The 22,987-nt window shown below is 38.6% G+C and overlaps 1 protein-coding gene across 2 annotated transcripts in view; it reads right to left on the reverse strand.

The window, feature by feature from the left end:
• Positions 1-22,643, reverse strand: part of ATP9B (ATPase phospholipid transporting 9B (putative)) — a 152,600-nt gene extending 129,957 nt beyond the window's left edge. For both annotated transcript variants that reach the window (XM_066323671.1, XM_066323661.1), the window contains exons 1-2: positions 22,539-22,643; positions 7,004-7,177 (exon numbers count right to left, since the gene is read on the reverse strand). In XM_066323671.1, coding sequence (XP_066179768.1) covers positions 7,004-7,177; positions 22,539-22,633 — 269 coding nt within the window. In that variant the 5' untranslated portion in view covers positions 22,634-22,643. The remainder of the gene's footprint in view (positions 1-7,003; positions 7,178-22,538) is intronic.
• Positions 22,644-22,987: the final 344 nt, after the last annotated feature.

Here is a 22,987-nt window from a genome sequence, read left to right on the forward strand (position 1 = left end):
CCCAAAATCCCATCTCTCAGTTAACAAACAAATTCGGCAAATGTAAAACCACCACATAAATGGTACTGTGACTTGGATAAGTGAACATAAACCATGACACCAGGAAATGCTCAAAAACCAGGTGGCAGCTCAGTTACTGCATGAGAATGTTACACACATGCAAAAAAGACATGTGTTCAATGTGGACAAGCACACTTGTAGCAAGGCATGAATGTATTTCTTTCTCTCAATCAGTGCTAGCATGATCTCAGTTGGCTTACAGGATCATTCTGAATACCAAATTTCAACAGGCCTATTGAAAAAACACAGACCACACACAAGAGCAAAAAAACAATTACAGGTCTAGAAAACAAGGCAGGCTGGTACTAGGTACACCAAAAGAAACAGAGCTGTTTGCAGAAGGCTGAGCGTGGATGTAATATGGCTTCACATATGTAAGAACCAGCTGCAAAGAGGAAAGGGACAATTATACTCTAGGTCCACCATTATTAACTAATGACAGACCTTCAGCTGTGGCAAATCAATAAGCAAGATGGGCAGTACATGGACAGATATTGAGTAAACTCTTTTAATGACAGGGGTGGAGGAGACATTTAAGGAGGCTGGGATTGCTGAGGATCTCTAAAATGTGGTTAGAACAGACATCAGTGATACATATAATTCATTGTGTACAGGCAAGGAATCCACTGGAAACCTCTTAAGGTCCTTTCCTAGTCTGTTTATGCACAATTATAGAATCATGAAACAAATACTGCAGGAAGGAAGGCTGATAGTTAGCTCACATTGCCACAATCCCTACTAAAGTGTTCTTGTGTGTAGTCTACATTATCCCATGCTTATTACAAATTGATTTTGCCAAATAATGGAATTCAAAGTTGTTGCTTCTTTTTAAAGAAAATTGAAGGTTATGCCAATAGCAAAAATTATTCAAAGCAACAGTAACTTTGTTATGGAAATACCACTACATCAGTACTCACAAGCTGACCTTTAAAATACTTCCATTTTAAATGCTGGATTGTTAAGATTTTCTCCCTGAAACTCTCACTATGAGACAGACGTAAACATGCATTTTATTTTTGTTACAAAAATGAAATGTGCTTTCATTAGCTTTTCCCAGTCACTTTAAAATAGTGACAAAGAATTATTCCATCACAAAAACTGTAATGGTGTTAATTCAACTTTTGAAATTCAGCCCTCTTATTTAGTAACATACAAATCAGAAATATTATTACTTAAACTTGTCTTTAAAGCAAAATGAACAGCAGTCTTTCTATTTCATGATTCCACAATCAGTTTAATGGCTGTGAACAGATCCTGCTGCTGCTGTAATGTCCAGTACCTTCCTCCCCCTATAACAAAGGTGTGGATTCTTGCTCCTTCCCTTGTGCTGGCACAAATACTCATGCAACTGCATGGGAAAACCAGGCCTGCAAATCGATCCAGCTGTAAACTAATGCTGAATAAAAGGGGATTATTTTCAGTTATATCCATCCCCACCACCTAAAAATCTAAAAAACTGTAAAAGTAGTTGAAACAATGCAGGTTATATGTCTGCAGCAGAAGGGAGAATGATTCTACTTAACACCAACTTGGATTTTTACTTGATAAAACTGTTCATGGTACTAAAGCTTTAAACTTGTTAGTTTCCAGGGTAGGGGTGTGGAGATAGAACAGACAGCTTAGTGGTATAATGGGAAGTGTAAGGACAGATCTGTAGGAAAAAAGCTCCCAGGAAAATAATTTTTCTCTGGAGAAAGTGAGTTAGCATGACAGCTCTGCCTACAGTCCCATAGACAGAAATTCCTTGAAAGTCTTTGAAATCCTGCATTGTTCAATCAGTTTTTGAATTTGAACTCTAAACAGACTGAATATTTGATTAGGCACAGTCTCTTTTGAAGAATCACTTCCTCAGACACTAAGGGCTTCTCTACTGCTAAAATTAAACATTCACCTAAAGCAACATAATTACGCTGCCTTCCCTGCCACAGTCTCCCCTCCTTTAACAACTTTTTTTTTTTTTTTTTTTTTTTTTCCTACTGATCAACAGACATCATCATAACTATTACTTTAGCAACTGACAAAAAGTACAAACACTACAGTCATGTCTGACTGGGAAACAACTGCGATACCTTTGACAAAAGGGATTTGACTGACACAGAGCTAACAACAGTCAATTTCTCAGATGTGAGAAGTCACAGATAATGAAAATATTACAGGTTATGCCCAAACCACTCATGTCATGATTCAGATGAGCTTTACTACCATAAAAACAGAAATTAGTTAGATTCTGCTGTTTAGTCTCAGCAGCAATTATTGTTTTATCACAGAAAGAATACAAGGTGGGCATGCTGGCCTCAGAAATCCTATTCAATTTATATTAATTCAAAAATTTAAAACCAATGAAGTCTACCCAAAATTTTTGAAACTCAGACTATCCAACATTTCTAATCTGTTCTTAAATTAAAATTCCCCAATACAGACCATATTTTTGAGCAGGGTTATAGACCCTTAAATGGGCTTTCTGTACTCAGTACATTTGTAACAGAAATGAGAGTAGCATTCTCCGAGCTTCAAATAGCTTAGAAACATAATGTAAGATGTAGCACGATTGAGACACATTTCAGATTTTTCTGAGCTCTTACGTAAAACCACATATTATGCTAGGGATTTGGCAAAAAAAAAAAAAAAAAAAAAAAAAAAAAAAACAAAACAAAAAAAACACCAACCAAAAACATAAAGTGCATCCTTGTTTACTGATTTAGGTTTGCATTTCAAATGTCCTTGCCTAGAAAATTCAACACATGCACAGAAAATCCTTTCCTTAAGCCAGCTGCAAGCTGTGTTGTCTGTATTGGATATAGACATTAGATACATATATATCAGACTGTATATATGAAAAATAACCAAATTTATAAAAAAACTTCAAGGTATACCTATTAAATAGCATTTTATTAATCTACTTCCTAATGTACTATTTTAATGTGGAGGAACAATAACCACTGTCTTCATATTAGCACCCAATACCATATTTAAATTAAAAACAACCACAAAAACCCACCAACCAAAAAAACTCCCCACCAACAAACCAAAACCTGGAGTAATTGTTAAATAAGAACCCTTAACTTTTTCATAAATAGAGCGTATCTCTACAAGTCAAAAGCTAAAGTAAAAGTCTCAACTGACTCTGCAGCTCTAATAATAAAGGCTTTTTTATTTTCTCTTTTCATTACTTTTATCCTACAAGCTTAACTGCCAGTATCTTTCACAAAACAGCATTTTCATCAGAATGGAAAGATAATATAAAAGCTCTATATTGTCTGCAAGGGTCAGCTTTTCCTTATTAGGTTTTAAGTAGCAGAAACTAGTTCTGCAAAGAAAACATACTGTAATTATTGTACTCAACAGGTAGCTTCAGTAATCAGGCCAAAAGCAACACAGTGGTCATGTCATTCTCAAAAGATCAGCATTTTCCCATGCTTCTGCATAACAAATGCGTTGCAGATTAATTGAAAGCGTACAGGCCATCTTAGAGCCCAAATTAATCCGAGCATTTGATATCCCCTTCACTTCATATGGAAATGCCATTCAATGGCACCATTTTCATAGGGACAAAGTGTTTTTTGATAACAAGTGGAATGTAAATCTCATGAGAAAGAAATCAATCCAGCCCAAAGAACTCCAGAGTATTGATCTACGTGCATTATAATTTCACAAGCTTGAAGAGAATTTGTAAGTTAAAGGGGAAATGATTACAACCACAAAACAGCTGCTATATCACAAAGTTTTCTTTTAACTGTGCTATGAAAGCAAGAAATAAGCAGTTTCTGAAGTTAAAAGTTATACTGGTAGAATTAAGTCTTCACTTTGTTCAAAATCAAAGGCAACATTTAATTTAATTATGATTTTTTTCTTGCAAATGTAAGAACTCTTTTAAAGAGCTGGAGATTTGCAAATAAAGCTCACACCATTCAGATCTGACCAACAAGTCTATTGTCTAAACTGAAGTTAAAAGCTGAATAACAGTTTTTTACAAAATAATTTTTCAAGTACTTTGTCAAACCTTCCATATTTGCTTCTGCAAAGATGAAACTTCTTAGACTAAAGAATAACAGTTGTGAGGTAGCCACAGAAATCTATAGAATATAAAATTCTAAAGTTGCAAAGCAAGAGATGGAAAAACTTCCTCTCACAAAAGTGAGATTAATCCTAACAATGCAAGACAGACAAAAACCCCTACTGTGTATGGGGTTTTTTGTTTGTTTGCAACATGTAAAGTGATTTTGAACACAAACACAATACTTTCACCGAGAACCCAAAAGAAATTAGGGGCCCCCTGAGCTTGGCTTCAGAGCTAGGCATTAGAATAATGCCTAATCTTTTATTGTGTTCACCTTTCTGTCGCAGCTTTGAAAAATTTACAATTTCATCTAAAGCTCAAAAAGAAATTCTAGATGTTGAAGCTGAGATTCCAACCTCACCCAGATGCAGGTATGAGGTACTGATTTCCATAAAAATAGGGTGAAATTTTGAATTCTGTTTAACTGAAGAGGTCTTAGATTGCTTTAATCACACATTACACTTACAAGAACCCTGTTTATCTTCTGGAAATAAGTTTCAGCTGTTAATTTAAAATGAATACACCAGCCCACAGGAAAACTGTTTTTTCACATGCCCCATTCCATTTCAATTGTGAAGGCATCAACACACAACTGTATCCCAAACCAATACTTTACACCCCATAAAAACATTGTCAGTAATTCTACTACACAGGGTAAGTAAATACTGCAGGTGTGACACTACAGTAGCCTCCAAGTTTCCTGCATGATTTTTTGCACGATCCTAGGTAACTTTATCAACTGAAAATTGGCATTTCAAAAACTCAACTATTCTGCGGGCCCCAGCAAAAATTTTTAAAGTGCTATTATGATGAGAAACCATCAGAAAGAATAACTCACACTGACTGCACATCCCTGATTTTTGCCAATTACAAAGCCTTATAATGCTCTCAGCCCAGATGAACTCTCCCAACTGCACTAACAGGTATGTACACACTCACTCAGAAAAGCTCATCCAAGAGGAGGTTTCTACCCAGCCTAACTAGACCAGTAGATAAGATACCATGGGATTCACCTTCCTTCCACATCTTTTTCCCTACCTCATGTAAGCAGACATCTGCAGCTTTCCTGTGTCTGTCTCCTAATATCCAACTGAAATTTCAAGCTTCTGCTAGAATCTGATGGTCATTTTTTCATTATTTTTTCCATGAAAAATGAAATTTATCCGCTATGATGTTCTATTACGGAGAACACTATAGTAGTTAAATGTCAGTTGGTATAAGTAAAAGATCAAATGGACTCTTTATTGTGTCCAAACTCAGCTAAGGAAATCAGCAATACAGAAGTCATACTCCCCTAAAGCTTCTTTCTTAGTGAAGACTTTTCTTTTTATGCCCCTATATTAACAGTAAAATACGAGCATAGCAAAAAAGAAGAAAAATCCATAGTGCAATTTCCTTTCTTTTTCCCTTCTCAAAAATCCATCACAAATATGACTCAAATAATTTAAAGAACAGGCTTGAAAGTTTCTAGGCTTGAAAGCTGAGATGTATGTCTCCATTTTATAAAGCAAGCAAGAACATAAAATTTTACAATCTTCAGCACTAATGACCATTTCTTGTGACACTCTCTTACAATGTTTAATTAATTTCAACATAAATTCACCGTACAATTGTCTGTCTCTATCCAAACACTATAAATTCCATGTCAGGGTGCATACAGATCCCCCTGTTTTCATGAAACTTACAGGAATATAACCACAGTAACTAACAATCACTAATACTTATAGAACTGAACTCCCACAAAAATATATTGTTTGAAAGGTACCTAATTTTAAGACATGTCCAGAAGATTAACAATTTCTTTAAATACTTATGCTTTTTTAACAACTAAAATGTAGGTCTGTACCAGAAACACTCCTTCCAAAACCCACTTACGTATACAAACTACTTCTCTAAGGTTTTCTACCTTCCGTCCCTCCTTCTACCTTCCAAACACTTAATCCCTATAATAAAATTAATAAACCATGAGTTTTTGCTAAATCATTATAAAAGGCAGAAATAAATACGGATCATGTTTTTTAAAGCTTTGTAACAATTATCTCAAAAAACTGAAGTGTACAAACACAGCTTTGGTCAGGTAAAACAGGTCGCTTAAAGCACCATGAACATCAGCCGTGAAGACTTCTATCTAAATCAGTTCTAAAAACATCTGCCAAAGAAAAAGCATTCATCATTTAAATTCACTGAAAATGCTTCACTCACTTCACTTACTCCCAGATTTTATCACTCCAAATTACAGAAAAAAGAAGATCCTTAGTAATCCTAACAGCACTTTCTCTACTTAGAAGTTTTGCTAAAAATTAATTCGAAAACTACTATTCCAAGGTATTTGCATAGAGCAGAATTTGGCATAGAAAGTTTCTAAATAAGAACCAAATCACAAGATGTGACTCCAGATGTAATTCACTCCAAGACCACCAGTTACATTTATATTTTAACCTTTGAAGTTTTAGGGTTAACTAATCATTAGTTGATTAATTTGCTTTTTCCTTACAGCAACATCAATAAATTTGTATATATTGTGAACTTAACACACTAATATCTGCAAAAGTAAAAAAATTAACCCCTCTACCCTATTGTAGTTTTGAGTAAAGTGAAAACCAGGATTACATACCAAATTATGAATCTCAGACTAATTCAAGTTTAGCTCATGATCTCTCTTGCAAGTCAGCAAGGCAGACAGGAGAAGCACAACAGCGTCAGCTCTTCAGAACTCTTTTTAACAGCTGATAATGTCTCAGCAGGGAAAATGCAGGCAAATATATCAAAAGATCCATGACAAGCAAACTATTCTGTGTTCTGTACTCTGAACGCATCACACAATACCAAGTTACTATTTAATTAAAGTTTTTAACAAATTAAATGAAGTACTAGTGTGTGACAAACCTAGTGCAAAGGAACTTCCAGCCGCCACAGATAAACCATTCTAAGCCTCTTCTTCTCTGAGAAATTCTGGCTCTTGGTAAAGTATGGTAATCACTCTCATCATTTTCAAAGCCTTCTTCTGACATCATCAGTGGCATTTCATCCAAATGAGAGGACTCATCTTCCACTTGGTACCTGGAAAAATGACAAAAAGGCACAACATAAATAGCGAATACATCACTTTTTATTACTGCAATCTCCTAAACCAACAAGTTAATTTTTGCCATATGAAATCTTATTAGGGAGATATTTTCATCTAAGCCTTTCATGCAGTTTTGTTAACACATGAACAAGATATTCTGGTTTTAGTGAAAATTGTGTAATACAGCAAAAAGCCTGGAAGCATTGTCAATCATAGTAGAAATCATTCCAGGAAAATTCTTTCATTTTATATAATCTGTGCATACAAAGTTGCAACTTCCTACTTTTTAAAGCATTCTTTGTAAGATTTTGTTAAACTGAAGTTACTTCACAAAGCAGACACAAGTGACTGAGTTTTCACAGAAGTACAGATTTTATATTTCCACTGTGCTTTTGCTTTCCTGATGTCTTTTCCTGTAACTGTAGGCCTTTGAGCCTCACTTTCTACACCACTCATCAGTATCTTGGTTTAATTATGAAAACATTATTGCTACTCTTATAATTCTATGTAAAAACATTCAGTGAGTCAAGAAGATTTGCCTGTGGGACCCATGGAACATTAAGCTAACAGTGGTCCTTTCCTCCTCAGAAACTATTATCCACTCTAATTTTACACATATGGAATGCTTTTTAAGCTAAGACAAAACACTGGAATATTCAGTAAGAAAATTCCCCTAAGTGTATGCAAATTGACTAACTTACTCCATACTTTTATACTTCTGGGAAGATGATTGAAAGAAGATGCATTGTTACTCAGAATTAGTAAGTTAATTTTTTTATTATTTAAATAATTTATTTAATATTTAAATAATCAAAATATTCAAAGCTGTATTTAAAGTCATCTCTTACATCTGGGACTGTCCACAGCAACCTAAACCCAAACCATACAAAAATAGTAACTAACAAAACTGGAAATTCATTCCTTTTATGCGAGCAAGCAGCTGGAGTGCATGGAGCTCTGCCTAGGGATGGATGAGGAGGCAACTGAGAGCTTTTGGGTTAAGAGCAAAGAGAGAACAGGTAAAGGCAACATTTTAGTAAGTGTCTTTCCACCTGAACAGGAAATGCATGCAGGTGAGGCCCTTTACAGAGAGAGAGATGCAGCTTCACATTCTCAAGCTCTGGTCTTCATGGCAAACCTCCACCACCCTGGTATCTGCTGGAGGAACAACATGAAAGGACAAAGGCAATTCTGGAGGGTCCTGCAGCACTTCAACAACTATTCCCCCCTGTAATTACTTGAGAGGAGTCCATGAGACAAGATGCTCTGCTGAACCTCATACTCACCAAGCAAGGAAGGGCTCACTGGGGATAGGATGGTCAACACAGCCTTGACTGCAGTGACCATAACATGGTGAAGTTCAAGACCCTGAGAGCAGGGGGGAAGGTAGCAAGCAGCTCACAACTCTGGAATTCAGAATGGATTAGGCCTATTCAAGAAATGCTGCAAAGAGTCCCATGGAATAAGGTCTTGGGGAGAAAAGAGGCCCGAAAAAGCTGGCTGGTATTCAAGGATCAGCTACTCCAAGTTCAAGAGATTCCCATCTGGTGGGATGGACCTGACTGGACAAACAAGGACCTGTCCAAACCCAGACACAAAAACGAAGTGCACGGAGAGTAGAAATAAGGACAGGTAAACTGGAGAAATACAAAAGCATTGTCCAAGCTTCCAGGGACAAAGCTAGGAAAGCTATAGCCAAATGTATTTGAATCTAGCCAGGGATATCAAAGACAAGAAGTTTTTAACTACATAGGTGAGATAAGGATGACCAGGGAAAATGGGATCTCACTGAATAAGACAGGGGGTATAGTTATACAGGACGTGGAAAAGGCTGAGGTACTAGATGCCTTCTTTGCTTCAGTCTTGATTAGCAAGACTGACAAGAGTCCTAGGTCTCAGAGAAGAGGAAAAAAGCCTAAAGCTAAAGGAAGATGAGACAGGGAACACTTAAGCAAACTGAGTGTATATATATATAGTATTACACATATAATAAAATACATGTAATGAGATATATAATATAAAAATCTAATAAAATATATAAAACATATTATTAGTATTCTATTTTATATATTTATATATAGAAATATAAAAAAGCCTATGGGCCCTGACGGGATGTGCCTATAAGTGCTGAGGAACTTGTCACATGTCATTGCAAGGTCATTTACAATAATCTTTGATCGATCATTGCAATTTGGAGAAGTGACTAAAGATTGGAGGAAAGCAGATGTCACCCCTACTTTCATAAAGGGTAAGAAGGAGGACCCAGGGAACCTACCCATACCTTCCAGTCTCACCACAATCCCAGGGAAGAGCAGCTCATCTTTGGAAATCTTTTCCAGAAAAGGACAAGAAAATCACCAGGAGTAATCTGCATGGCTTCACCAAAGGGAAGTCCTACTTGTCCAACCTGATAAACTTGTAAGATTAAATAACTGACCTGGTAGAGGAAGAGCAGTGGATAGTGTCTGCTTGGACTTCAGTAAAGTCTTAGACAGTGTCTCCTATAAAATTCCCATAGAGAATGCAGTAGCTAGACAAGCAGACAGCAAGATGGATTGAATTCTCTTGTAATGGCCAGGTCCAGAGGGTGGTCAATGGCACAAAGTCTAGCTGGAGGTCAGCACACCAGGTCAGTGTACCCCAGAGATCCATACTGGCTCAGTCTTGTTTAACACCTTCATTGATGACATGGAAGATGGGAAAATGCACCCTCAGCAAGTTTGCAGATGACACAAAACTGGAAGGAGTTACAACAGGCCAGATGAATATGCCACAATCCAGTGCAAATTTGACAGGCTGGAGAAACAGGCTGACAGGAACCTCAGGAAGCTCAGCAAGAAGAATTGCAAAGTTCTGCACCTGAACAACCTCAACTCACCACTATATGCTGGGGCTACTCCAGGGAAGGGGCCTGGAAGCAAAGAATTCTGGGGATCCTGGTGGACACCAGCACTGTGTCCTGGCTGCAAAGGTATTGATATCCTGGGCTGCATCAGGCAAAGTGCTGCCAGCACATCAAGGAGGAAATGCTTCCTCTCAGCTCAGCTCAGCACTGGGGAGGCCACACCTGGAGCAGTGTCCAGTGCAAGAGAGACATGGCCATGCTGAATAGAGTCCAGTGAAGCGCCATGATGATGATGAAGGGACTGAAGCATCTCTCCTACATGGAAAGAATGAGACAGACGGGACTGCTCAGCCTGGAGAAGAAAAGGCATAAGTCATGATCTCATTAATACCTATGGACCTGAAGGGAGGTTGCAAAGATGACTGAACCAGGCTGTCTTCAGCACTGCCCAGTCACAAGACTAGAGGCAGTGGGCATGAACTGAAACCCAGAAGGTGCCATCTCAACATCAGGGAATACTTTTAACATGAGGATGACTGAGCACGGGCATGAGCTGTTCAGAGAGACTGTGGCATCTCCATCTTTTCAGACATTTAAAACCTGTCTGGACATGATCCTGGACAAGCAGCTGTAGGTGGCCTTGCCTGAGCAGGAGAGAGTTCTGCTGACAGAGCAGCACCCTGAACAGCATTTAGTTCAAAGCCTTAATAGATACTTAAGTAGTTGGTTTTTTTGGTTTTTTTTTTTTTGTTTTTTTTAAGCAATATTACAAACACAAGGGGTAAGCATGGGCTAGCATTTTTTCAACCCACTATATATTTAAAACAAAAACCTGAAACCACTTATTTTCCCCCTAGATCTTCTGTGTTGGGCCTTATTGTATACAAGAATATATATTAAAGCAATTATTAATGTTTTTGGATGCCAGGAAAGGGAGGGAGGGAAGCAAGAGACTGAATACTAGATTTCTATTGAAGAGGTACACCACATACTTTACACTGGCTATATAATAAATTGGTATCAACACAGTTAAGAAGTAAACTCTAATAAGAAAGAGGAACAAAAAGCCTCAAACCCACTACTGTATAACAAGTCTTGAGCTAGACACTCCCTCTTTTCTTTGGCACGTGATGTCCTGATTTCTGCACTGCCTTGGAATCACTTGATATGGAAGACCATTAAGTGATGTGTACAGATCAGATGAGAAAATATTGTATAACTAGGAATAATAATAAACAAACATCTCCCACATCCAGCTGCAAGTCAGGTGAGTACTGAAACCTTAAGTACATAAGGCCTTGTGACAAGAAATCTTCTTCAATAAAGTAAAAACACTACCACACTGTAGAAAACACAACCAGTTTCAAATGAAAGTAAACTGTGCTAATATTAAAAGTTAGGAATTTGCAGAAAGTTACATGAAAATATGGCACAGAAAATGCTTTCCAAATTATTGCTAAGAGCATCCACTTAAAAAAAATGAAAGTTTAAAATAAACATGAAAAATTTGATCTTCACAATGTTGTTTGCAAGAAGCTGTATCTGATGTTTAGTTTAATATGACAATCTAGCAATATATTTTCTCTTACTATTATTATTAATGGACATTAAGAAAAAAGATTATACAAAAAATTCTCTCCGCAAAACACAGGTGTTATTATTACAGGTTAACATCCATATTATACCAAACTATATGGATTGCTCTCAGACTAGATCAACACTAGGTAATAAAACCACTGCTTAGAAACAACTCAAGGTAATACTTTATTCTTATACTTCCAATAAGACATACAATGTTCAATGCTTTTATAGTATTTTCTAATTAAATTTGTAAATTACATTATCACAGTTTTAATAGAGAGCTTTATGCTGCATTGTGTTTTGCTCCTGGACATCCAATTAATGATGTATTTTAACACCACCCAGTGAGATCACATTCTGCCAGCTGTAATGGAGTGCACAAGATATCACAAAGTAACACATCCCTTTTACTTCCATGCAAAGTTAAGGATTGTCTGATTTGAAAAACAGTATCTCTTATAAACAGCAGTAACACAGTAAACTGGGTAAAATCTTTCTTGAAGGAACACACTAATGCAAGAGAATCATAGGAGAGACTTGGCAGAGAAACATTCACAGATATGCTTAATGTTTAAATCTATTTTGTAAATGTGGTAATATTTGTGGAATGCCTTGATCTTTTAATAATAATTTCTTTAAGATTTGTTTACCATTATATATTAAAGACAAGGGATTTTTTTCCCCACAATTGGTATCCATATTTGCATTTCCAAATATGGAGCTTCATGAAGTAGTGAAGATAATGAGCATAAGCACCATCATGTTTGGTAGGCCAGACTTCAAAATACAGCCTCTGAACTGGCAAGCAATTTATTCTGTTTCAAAAGCAATTTTGCTATTGTGTTGGAAAATTGTACTTCAGTATTTAAAAACAGTAAGATAATGAATAATGGATTTTTCATAACTAGGATGAGAACAAAAATCTTTGTGTCTTTGTTACCTAGTATTTTGCTGCACTTAATTGCTTGAAGTGCTGATTTTCCTTGAGTGACAAATCAATTAAGTATAATCCTAGAAGCTTGTATTAAAATAGGGAAGCACTGAAAGCAACATGAATAAAGAAGCCAGTGGAGACATCAAAACTCTCAGCATGACTGCTACTAAATCAGGTATAAAGAAAACTATCTTGACAAAATACGGTTTCCTAAGAAAAAAGGAACTTTAATATTAAACAACTTTCCACAAAATCTGACTACTATTAGGCATCTCATTTAACAGATGTAACTGAAAGCAAGCCACATATAACAAATACTTTTAAGTGAAATTTTGATATAAATATCTGCTGTGAAAATGATGCCTCAAGTCACATGTACCTACATCATTCCACTTTGATGGCTGTTGCCAGAATAGACACAGCTGCACAGTTTCATAGGTACCATAACAGGTAATGGAAGCCATTCTAAGTTATTTAAATCTAACTTGGTTACCTATTCAAGTCCATAAAAATTTTTGTGTTTTCTGTCAGCTCTCCATTACTCTAGAACAGCAATATTCAAGATGCAGCAGGAAGGTGCAAGAGACAGGGCAATTGTGACTGCATGCTTTTCTGCTTTTACTCATGCAACAAATGAAAAAGCATTATTTATGAAGAAGTTTTTTTAATCTGCTTGATTAAAGAACCCATGTTGGAATATAAGTACTGTGTCAGATCCTGCATAAGCATTTGTTCCTCATCACCTGTAATTTTGCTATAGACCATCATTCTCAACAAGGAAAACAAAGCTGATGTCTTAGTGAGGGAGGAAAAAGGAATGCATGGTCATGAGTCTATGCATGAATTGGCCCCAGAGGTTGGCTACAGATTGCAGAGTAGCATGGAAGAGAGGCTGCAGTAGAAAGTCTTGAGTAAAAAAGTTGACAAGGACTAGTTGAGCTACAGCCACCCAATGCTGTGACCATGTCCCATCCTGCTGAGAGCTGGTGACCTGGCTGAGTGGCTGTGGCAGCCACAGCATTCCCTTTGCTTCCCCATCACAGGCAGAGGACAGAGTAAGCTGCAAAATCTGACTCACATCCTATCCTGCTCTACCTCCAACCGATGTGAACACTTTACAGGTCTAATGATAAAGGAGGAGTCTGCCAAATTGTAGAGAAGTAGGAGAAAAAATGAAGAAAGTGACAGGCATATCCACACGATGAGCAACTGTTCCTTAAAGGATGAACCATCAAATCAGCAACTGCTGTAGACTGCCTTTATCACTGACAAAACTGCCCAGATCATGTCCTCTAATGAAGAAAATATTCCCAGGAAACTACAGCTGCATGCATTTTTTCAAGCAAGGCACATTCATCCTACCATGTTTATAACTATACAATGTATTTTCATGTAATCCTTCCTCTTAATTAAATCTAGTTCCAGTGTGTCCATAAAACAAACTGCTTTGCTAGAAAGTTACCCAAGAAAAATCAAATTACAAATATTTATTTTCCTCAAATATTACCCTGCATTTCTAAGAATTAGAAGTTACATTTTTCCTCTAATTTCAAACATCTCTATGCTTCACACAGCAGTAAATTCTGTTAAACTACAAAGCAATCATGCTGTTCCTAGATTACAACAGAAGCTGAAAATGGAAAAATCTTCTACAGCTAAATGCATGAAATTTAAAGAATTTCCTTCAACCTGCTCCTAAAAAACACAGAGAAGCTATTTCAGAAGTTTTTAAAATCCATTAGAACTTGCTGCTCTATGTCTCTATTCAGCTCCAGCTGTGCCTCTAATGCAAGTACACCCCTAATCAGTGTTACTTGGAAAGTCTCTGAACACAGGCCCTGACCTAAAAAGAATCAGACACTCCCGCAAAATAATGCTGTTACAAATTTTTTATGGAGTAACCACAGTTAATACTAACAGCTTATAAGGATGCTGGATATTTGTAGAGCTGAGCATTGGCATCCAGGACCTTTAAGAATTTAGTACAACATTCTTGCCACCGTGCATGTTTATCCACTGGACAACAAAATAGAAGGAAAAAGTACTCCTGCTGTATGCAGGCAAGTTTATGACTGACTGTGTCACTGAGACGAGTAAAACCAAATTCTGCAATAAGACCAAATAAATCATTGCCCCCCTGCCCCAAATGATTCAGAGAGATAATATGGAAAACCACAAGGCAGTATTGTTGAACTACTACTAAAAAAAAAATAAAAAATAAAAACCAACCAAGAAACAACAACAAAAAACCTTATCCCAAAACCAAACAAACCAACCAAACAAAAACCTGTTATCTTCAGCCTTGCAGAACTAAGGCAAAACCCTTAGGAACCCTAAGGGAAAACCCATCTGTTGAGGTAAAGGTCTATAAGCATAATAGAAACTTATTACCACAGCAGCTCCCTTTCATCAGTAGATTTTAAAAATGTGTACAACAGACACTAAAAGTACAGGTTCCACCAGACACCTACAAGAATCAAATATTCTGAATGCTGTTTGCCTTCTCTCTCTCCGACATCATACTTTCTCACTAGAACAATATACAGAAAAAGCAAATTGAGAAGATATGTAATGAAGACTCCATGACGAAAGTACCTGTCCTTACTACCCCTTGCTCACCTTACAAAGCACTATGCATACCTTAACACAAGATCTTTTTCAAGACATGACAAGATGAGTGAGTCTCTGTCTCTGTCTCTATTTAACAAATAGAGACCAGAAACACCTAAATACACAGCAGGACCTTAGGAAACATCATCTACATTCAGCAGAACCCTATTTTTAATTAGTAGGGTATGTCATTGATCAGAACAACGGGGCCATTTTATCACTGTCACTGGGTATTGTTATTGACATTGTAGCCCAATCAATTGTTTTCTCTCCCTGTTCTTAGCAATCCAAATGCCTGCCCGAGCAACACAAATCACTGTATTTAGACACTATAGATATAAACCAGGAAGGCATGCAAAAATAATAGCTTAAACATGCAGTCACTTGTGCTTATGCAAACAATAGTAACATCCGCAATAGTAATTTGAAATTTTCAAACTTCTTTTTTTTTGCCTAATGATTAAAGCACTTCAGATCAGGATGGTTTCTGTAAGAATAATTGTGCTAAATATTATGACTGGCAGTAAACCTCAGTATGAAAGACCATTACTAGTGAAGAGAAAACCATAAAGACAGCTTTTTCCAAATGCATGGTTCTACATAATGTAAGTTAAAGAATTTAAATCAATTAAAAATATTTTTTTACTAAAATCACCTGAAGTTCCCATGTAATCTAAATTTGTGTCCTGCAGATAAAATAAGACAAACTGCTTCTCAGGTATGGAACCAACAAGTTTCATTGTTGGTAAAATTATTTTACAGTAGCTAATGTGAGCAACTTTATATGGCTGTCATATTAATATTAAATCACTAAACCTTTGCTCTGAAAAGTAAAAGCCACAGAATCTAACAAAGACAACACACACTGCATAAAAGGTCTGAAAATATTAACATATAGAAAGACTATTTTTTAAGACTTATACATCAAACTCCTTGGACCTTTGTCTCAGGCAGAAGTCTTAGAAACTGCACCTATCCTTAATCAGGTGTCAGTCCCAAACAGCAGTATTAACCCATAAGTCTTCAGTAAAGAACGCAAAACACAGTCCAGGAATGGGAATACATGAACAACTCATTTTTTCTAAAAACTAGAGGTACTCCATAACTTGAGATTTGAAAAGAGACCAAACTCACCACTTTTACACAAATACAGCATCCCAAGTACTAAGTTGCCACACAAACAATCCTGTTGGAAGACCAGAATTCAGAGATGGGATCTAAGACTAAGCCTAAAAGTCACTCAGTGACACAGTTTTCAAATAACAGGGCCAAATCTCTGTCCAAAACCACGGTCCAGAAAAGGGTAATAAAAAAAGGGCAGTATGTTCCTGCAAGACAGTGACATCCAACGCTGATTTTTTTTTATGAAAAAGACAAACACTTGAAGTTTCAGGTGAAGTCTATAAAAAAAGGAGGGGCAAGAGTTCTCCTGGGAAAGAACAAAGGACATACATGATTGATCCACTTTGTTAGAATGCGTAACAGTACAGACATCTCTCCTAAGAACTATTCTAGCGAAATTTCTTTACCACCACATTCGATCCTTTCCTCCTTATGCTGAACAAAAGATGAGGTGTATTGTAATGAATACATACATTTGAATACATCAGCATAACATACAGCTCTGTAATTTAATGTATTCTCATTCCCACAAACGCTACAACATCTACATATCAGCACCTGCAGCCTGAAACGCTTCCCAGGAATAGCACATTCAGTTGTTCAGAGTTCATGACATTTCTAGCAAGTATCAGTGGAACCTGTAACATTTGCAACTTTTGGTATCACAGTAACTACTGACACATCTTACTTTGAATCACGACCTCCAGCAAAGATTTCTGTCCTACAGCAACAGAAGACTCATCTGTAAGGGTGCATCCATTTTGCTGCCATTCCTGTTTGCTTGTCACAGAGGAAAAATAACGCAAGACAGGAGCTCTGATTTAAAGGAAGCACCACAGGAACCAGCATGATGTTAGTTTTCTCCACAAGGAAGTGCAGGCTGTGCCAGCACACGTATGGAGAATTAATAAGCAGCACCCACTCCCACAGCTGCTAAACTTCCAGGAGTTTCTGTGATCATGTCCAGAGTAGCAAAATTAATAACATTAACAATGGTATTTCTACAAAGAAATGTAATATAGGTATTTATAGCTTATGTTCCTGGACTTAACAAGTTATTGCTTCTGGTCAAATAACAGATGTTTGAAGAAGTTACTGTCACTTTGCAACAGCAGTTTTAAAACACAGATGTTCAAAAGTAAATTCAGTTCCATCTCTGGAATATTTTATCACAGAAGCTATATTAAAATTCAATTAATGCCAATATTGCCAGTCATTCAACTTCATCCACCCTTTCAAGCTCATTTTCAGGATGAAATATGTAGAGCCATTCAATTAAACAGGTGTGTGAGGAGAAAATTAAATTGAAATCTGTATAACTCTGCCCAGATATTGTAAGAAATTTTGCTCTAAACATTTACAAATACCCAGGGAAGGAGACACATAGGAACTGGCAGCATTTCAGAAAACTGTACAAAATACTAAATATCACTGTGTATAGACGATTCATTGGGTAAATCCACTGATATGTATCAATATTTGGAGGTTTTGAACAATTATGGACATTTTGCAAGGCTTTCCAGACCCACACTTTCAGCAATATAAGTCATGAACTTTCTGGTGAACGCCACTGTACAAGAGCTGTTATGTCCTAAAAGCTCTGATTGTTACATTGTCTCACCAAATAACATTTTTAGTTATTTGGAGGCATTATTCTTAACTATTACATGTGAAGTACCAAAAACCACTGGAATACGAAGAATAACATCTAGACTGTGAAAATCACATTGTCATGTAGAACCAGGACACAATTCTAACAAACAACTGAAAGGCAGCAGAAATCAAAGTATTTTAACAAAGCTCACATCAGACTATGTCAGAAATGAAAAAAAAAAAACCACAGAATTACAGTACATGCCTTGAGTATTATCTCTTGACTTTTTAATCTCTTTTTTGGTGATTCACTGTGGAACCTAGCCAAACACCCTGAGAAATTGTAATCATAAGGACTACAAGAATGCTGGGAACAGCTTCATTCAAATTAAAAGCATTAGAACAGTATTACTACATTAAATCATCTTATTTTCTGTGTGCTACAAAAATTGGTTTGAGATTTGTAAGTATCAGGGAACCATGTGAATTTTCACTGAACTTCAAGTTCTGCAGACTTCCATTCCCTTTTGTCTGGAACAGATATCCTTTTTTTTTTAATTATGCATACTTCACATTAAATAAGCAACAGTTTTTACAAATTGTTAAGCAACAAGTATCCTGCATCTACCTCTACAAAAGACACATTATCCTATCATTTGGGTTTTTTTTTTTTCTTCTTGTGCAATTTTCTTATTTGCTAATGGCATAAAAGAATTCAAAATAACAGTAGTCAGTTGCCTTAAAAGAGAGTTGCTACATCACTGGGAAACTGCAGAGAGAAGCAACAGCAGTTGATCTGTTCCACAACTTGCCCTGCCACAAGCACCCAATATATTCAGTTGTGCAATTCCTAAGTACACTGCTGTGCCCACACCATGGACAATCACACAAGAGATTTCCTTCCAGTGACTGGGTATCTTTCATGCCACCACCTTCGTGAGCATCCGGAGTGCAAATGAATTTATGTCACATAAGGGAGAGCTGGAAAGATATGATTTTTCTGGTACCAGCTCAGGAGTCCCAACATGTCTCACCTCAGCCCTATTAGGCCAAATACAATCATACACTGATAGCAGCAAGCATAGAACACATGAATAAACCATGTATTTTGTTTATGGATAAATGATGGTTGACTACTGTTTAGTTCTTTATCAGCTTCAAAATTCCATCAGGCTTCTTGTTTTCCTGCCTTCAACCTCACAAGACAGCACAAGCACAGCACAGTCAACTTCCTTCCTTGTGTTCAGCAGTTGATTACTCTGTGGTTGATGACAACAACATAAGTGAAACAGATGAGAAAAGCCTCACTGCACTCTTAAGGTGAACCTGAATGTTGTCTGGTCCTCCTCCTCCCTCACCATGTACACAAAAAGCAGCAATTATTTTCCTGTAGATAACAACCTTCAAGCTGAAGGACAAGGCGCTGAAACGAGTGCTGAACCAATCAGCTTTTTTTCCCCTAAGCCTTTTTATAACTATGCAAGTCGAATACACTGAACAATAGCAAGGATTTTTCAAATTAATTTTAAGGCGAACAACTTTTTCCTCCAAGACAGATTTCTCTAGTTGTTAATGGCTGCACATGTTAATGGCCTGCACACAGTTCTCTGTCCATCTGAGGTAAGAGGGAAAGACGACAGAAAGTATAAAAACTGAATTTCTACTGTAAAAGTAATAAGTTGTGCTTAAATATCAGAAATAAAAGCAGAACAGGATGCACATGTTCATTGAACCATAGGCAATATTTAATATGTATTTTTAGTTTGTTTCTTTTTTTGAAACAGGCCTTAACACATACAGTATGAACACATAAATACATCAATCTTGTCATGTTTATTTACATATAAAGTACATCCCAGGACATTCCATGATTCTTAGCTGACTACATTTATACAGAACTGGGCATATTATCGAAGTTTCTTTAGGTGTGTGTGGGAAAACATATTCCAGCTTTAAAACATGCACTATGACTCTGTCTAAATGAATCTCAAAAGCAAAAAGTGAACTACAAACACTGAGTATGAAAGTCTTTGTCCTCACTGCAAAGCAAGCTACAGCAACGCTGGCAAAGACTCCTACAGACTGCTTAGCTCAAGCAAATAAAGTCTTCCTACAAATTAGCAGCGAGGCCAGTAAAGGTTAGCAACTGATGAGTTAACTGAGATGTTGCACAGCAGCGGCACAATTAATTGGAGTTAAAAACACTACCACACTTAAGGATGTGTGTATAAGACTTCCAAAAGACTGTAAATTCTTCACTGAAGAAATAAATCACAGCAAGTCAAAACTCTTGAAAGTCCAGAAACAAAAGCACTGGATTAAACCCAACACACCAGCTCCAGCATCTTTTAACTAGGTGTTTGTTTCTAGACCTCTTCAGAGATACTTATTACACCCTTTTAGGCAAAATCCTCAAGCATACATGCACATGATAGGTTCCTGTATATCAGAGACCTCAGTGACTTCACTTCAACACTCTCATAAGTATCTGACATCAGGACCTTTGCTGCAGTTTACTCAGGAATGCAAGGCTTCTTCAGAGTCTGTACTGAAGATAAAGATTAGAAAAGCAGGATGAATCATTGACAAAGTCATAGAAGCTGTAGTTCAATTACAAGGTAGAGCCATAAGACTATCTGCACTGCCGTATTTCCCTTTTTACTCTACACAAGACAGCTGTGGTAGACTCCACACAAGCATTCCCATGTTTTTATTGCAGGTCCACAGGACACCTTCCAGAGGTGCTCTCACAAATCTGAGATAAGGTATTCTTGAAGGAGAATGACCAACTTGCTCAACTCACTTAAAAAAAATAAAACCAATAAAATGAGTGAAGAGGCTGGTATAAGTATTCTAATTCTCAGAGCTCAAATAACCATTCTTTAATCAAGTGATCAAAAATGAAGAAACACAATAAATGAGCCTGTCAATTTTTAACAGGCTTTTATATACTACAAGAGTTGCATCAAAGTAATGAAAAACATAAAATAATCACTTTTGTGGAGGATCAGTATGTTAAACTACACAGACCATGAAAGACCATAACTCTGAAAGCTGTCATCTAAACTGGAAAGACTGTAATCCACAATCTTTGGAGGGTAATGTTGATCAAAGACAGATGGCAAAAACAAATCTGTACTGAGTTGGTAGTTCCTTGCTAGCCCCTACAGCTTGCCAAATCTGCTTATAAAGCCACAGTTAAACAGTTTGTCTAAAGGACCACAATGACACCTGCACACGCACCTGTGTAACCAGCTGATCTACGGACTCAACCCATCACATCTACAGTATTTTTCGAATCACCAGAACGCTCCTGGTTACCCTACAACAGAACTCCCAGTACCTTTCATAGTCTGGACTCAGTTTTTGCCTACCAAATCCTCCTCCTTATTACCAGGCACACCACCCAATGAGAAGCAAATTTCAGTGAGAGTGTTCTCTGATTCAGTTGTCTAAGGAATAGGGTTAGTGATGATGACACTGCCCTGCCTCAAGACAAATTGTCAAACATTCAAGTATTAGTGAGATGGGAAAGGCTAATACTATGGCAGACTGTCCTACAAACCTGTGAACATTCATAAAAACCCTTTGTCTAGTTTAAGAATCAAGACAACACAATGTAAGCCTAACCTATTTTGCACAGCTTTAAACTACCGTTTTTGTTAGTTATCCCACCCAGACAAAGAAGTAATTTACAATAAATTTATAAATTTCATAATTTTATTCATTATTAAAGAGATTTATCACATTTTATTCATTATTAAATAGATTTATCCCTGTATTTGAATTAGAGCAAGAGCACAAACTATTCTGTTAGCAAGTCCATTTACTTCAGATTCTACAACTGCTCCCTCCATTCACAGACAATGATCTACAAAAACCAAAAGCAGTAAGAAACCTGTAACAAGTAAGTATAATCGCATCATCCGCTATAAGAGTGCTATCCGATGGAGATACCAAAACTACGGAACAAAGTTTTTCCTTGCTCAAAACAATAGTATACCTAGAAATTATTCGGAATAATGGAAGCAAAGCAAAGTTCAGTTTTTGCCTGGAAACAATTTGATGGCCTGGAAACAATTTTAACCGCCTTCACCAAATTCCTTAAGCTCACCAGTGAATCTTTTAGGAAATTTGAAGTTATTTCAATTCCCACACTCAGGAATGGTGGCCGTGCTAGCTACTAGCTCGCAACATATTTACTACGGACGCCCAAACGAGCCCCCCGCCGCGGGCATCCCGCTGCTAAGTGAACTCCTGGCAGGGGACCCGAGTCGCGCCCAGCTGCGGGCGGCGGGGCCGGGCGAGAGAAGGCCGCACCCGCGGGGCCGGCGACGGGAGCAGCGGGGCCGACGGCGCCCCGCGCATCCTCCCGCCGCCACCGCGGCCCGGCCCCGGCCCCGCCGCCGGGACACCACAACAGCGGCCCGGGAGAGGCGGCCGCCACCGCGGAGGCCTGCGGGAGCCGGAGTGCCGACATCCCGCTCCGCCATCCACGGCGGGGCCGCCACCCCTTCCCGCCTTCCCCGCGGAGCGGGCGGGCGGTCCCGGAGCTCCGCAGGGCAGCGGGGCTGGGCGAGGGGAGCACGCCGCCCCGCCCGCGGCTGGGGACAGGGGAAGGGAGGGGAAAGAGGGGGGTCAGCGGCCGCCGCGCCGGCCCTGCCCGTACCTGCTGTGCCGCTGCGCCGCGGCCGCGCTGCTGTAATAGGCCGCCCTGCGCTGGGCGCTGCGCGGCACCGGGCGCAGCGGGATCTGGTCCGCCATCTTGGGGGCGCCCCCCGCCGCCCGCCGGGCGCCGCCCGGGCCCCCCGACGTCACGGGCACGCGGGTGACGTTGGAGGGGCGGGGCTCGGGGAACGCGGGCGGCGCGCGGGGCCGGGGGCGCGCGGGGCCGGGGGCGCGCGGGGCCGGGGGCGCGCGGGGCCGGGGGCGCGCGGGCCGGGGGCGCGCGGGGCCCGGACGTGTCTGTGTCCACGGCCACAGCGCCGGAACCAGGCCGTAGGACCAGAGCCAGCGGGACGGAGCGGGTGCGCAGGAAGTTCCACCCGAACGTGAGGAAGAACTTCTCTCCTGGGCGGTTGCCCGGAAAGGTTGTGGAGTCTCCCTTGATGGAGATAG

The sequence above is a fragment of the Sylvia atricapilla genome, chromosome 1 (assembly GCF_009819655.1).
Source record: "Sylvia atricapilla isolate bSylAtr1 chromosome 1, bSylAtr1.pri, whole genome shotgun sequence".
In the NCBI taxonomy this organism is placed as follows: Eukaryota; Metazoa; Chordata; class Aves; order Passeriformes; family Sylviidae; genus Sylvia; species Sylvia atricapilla.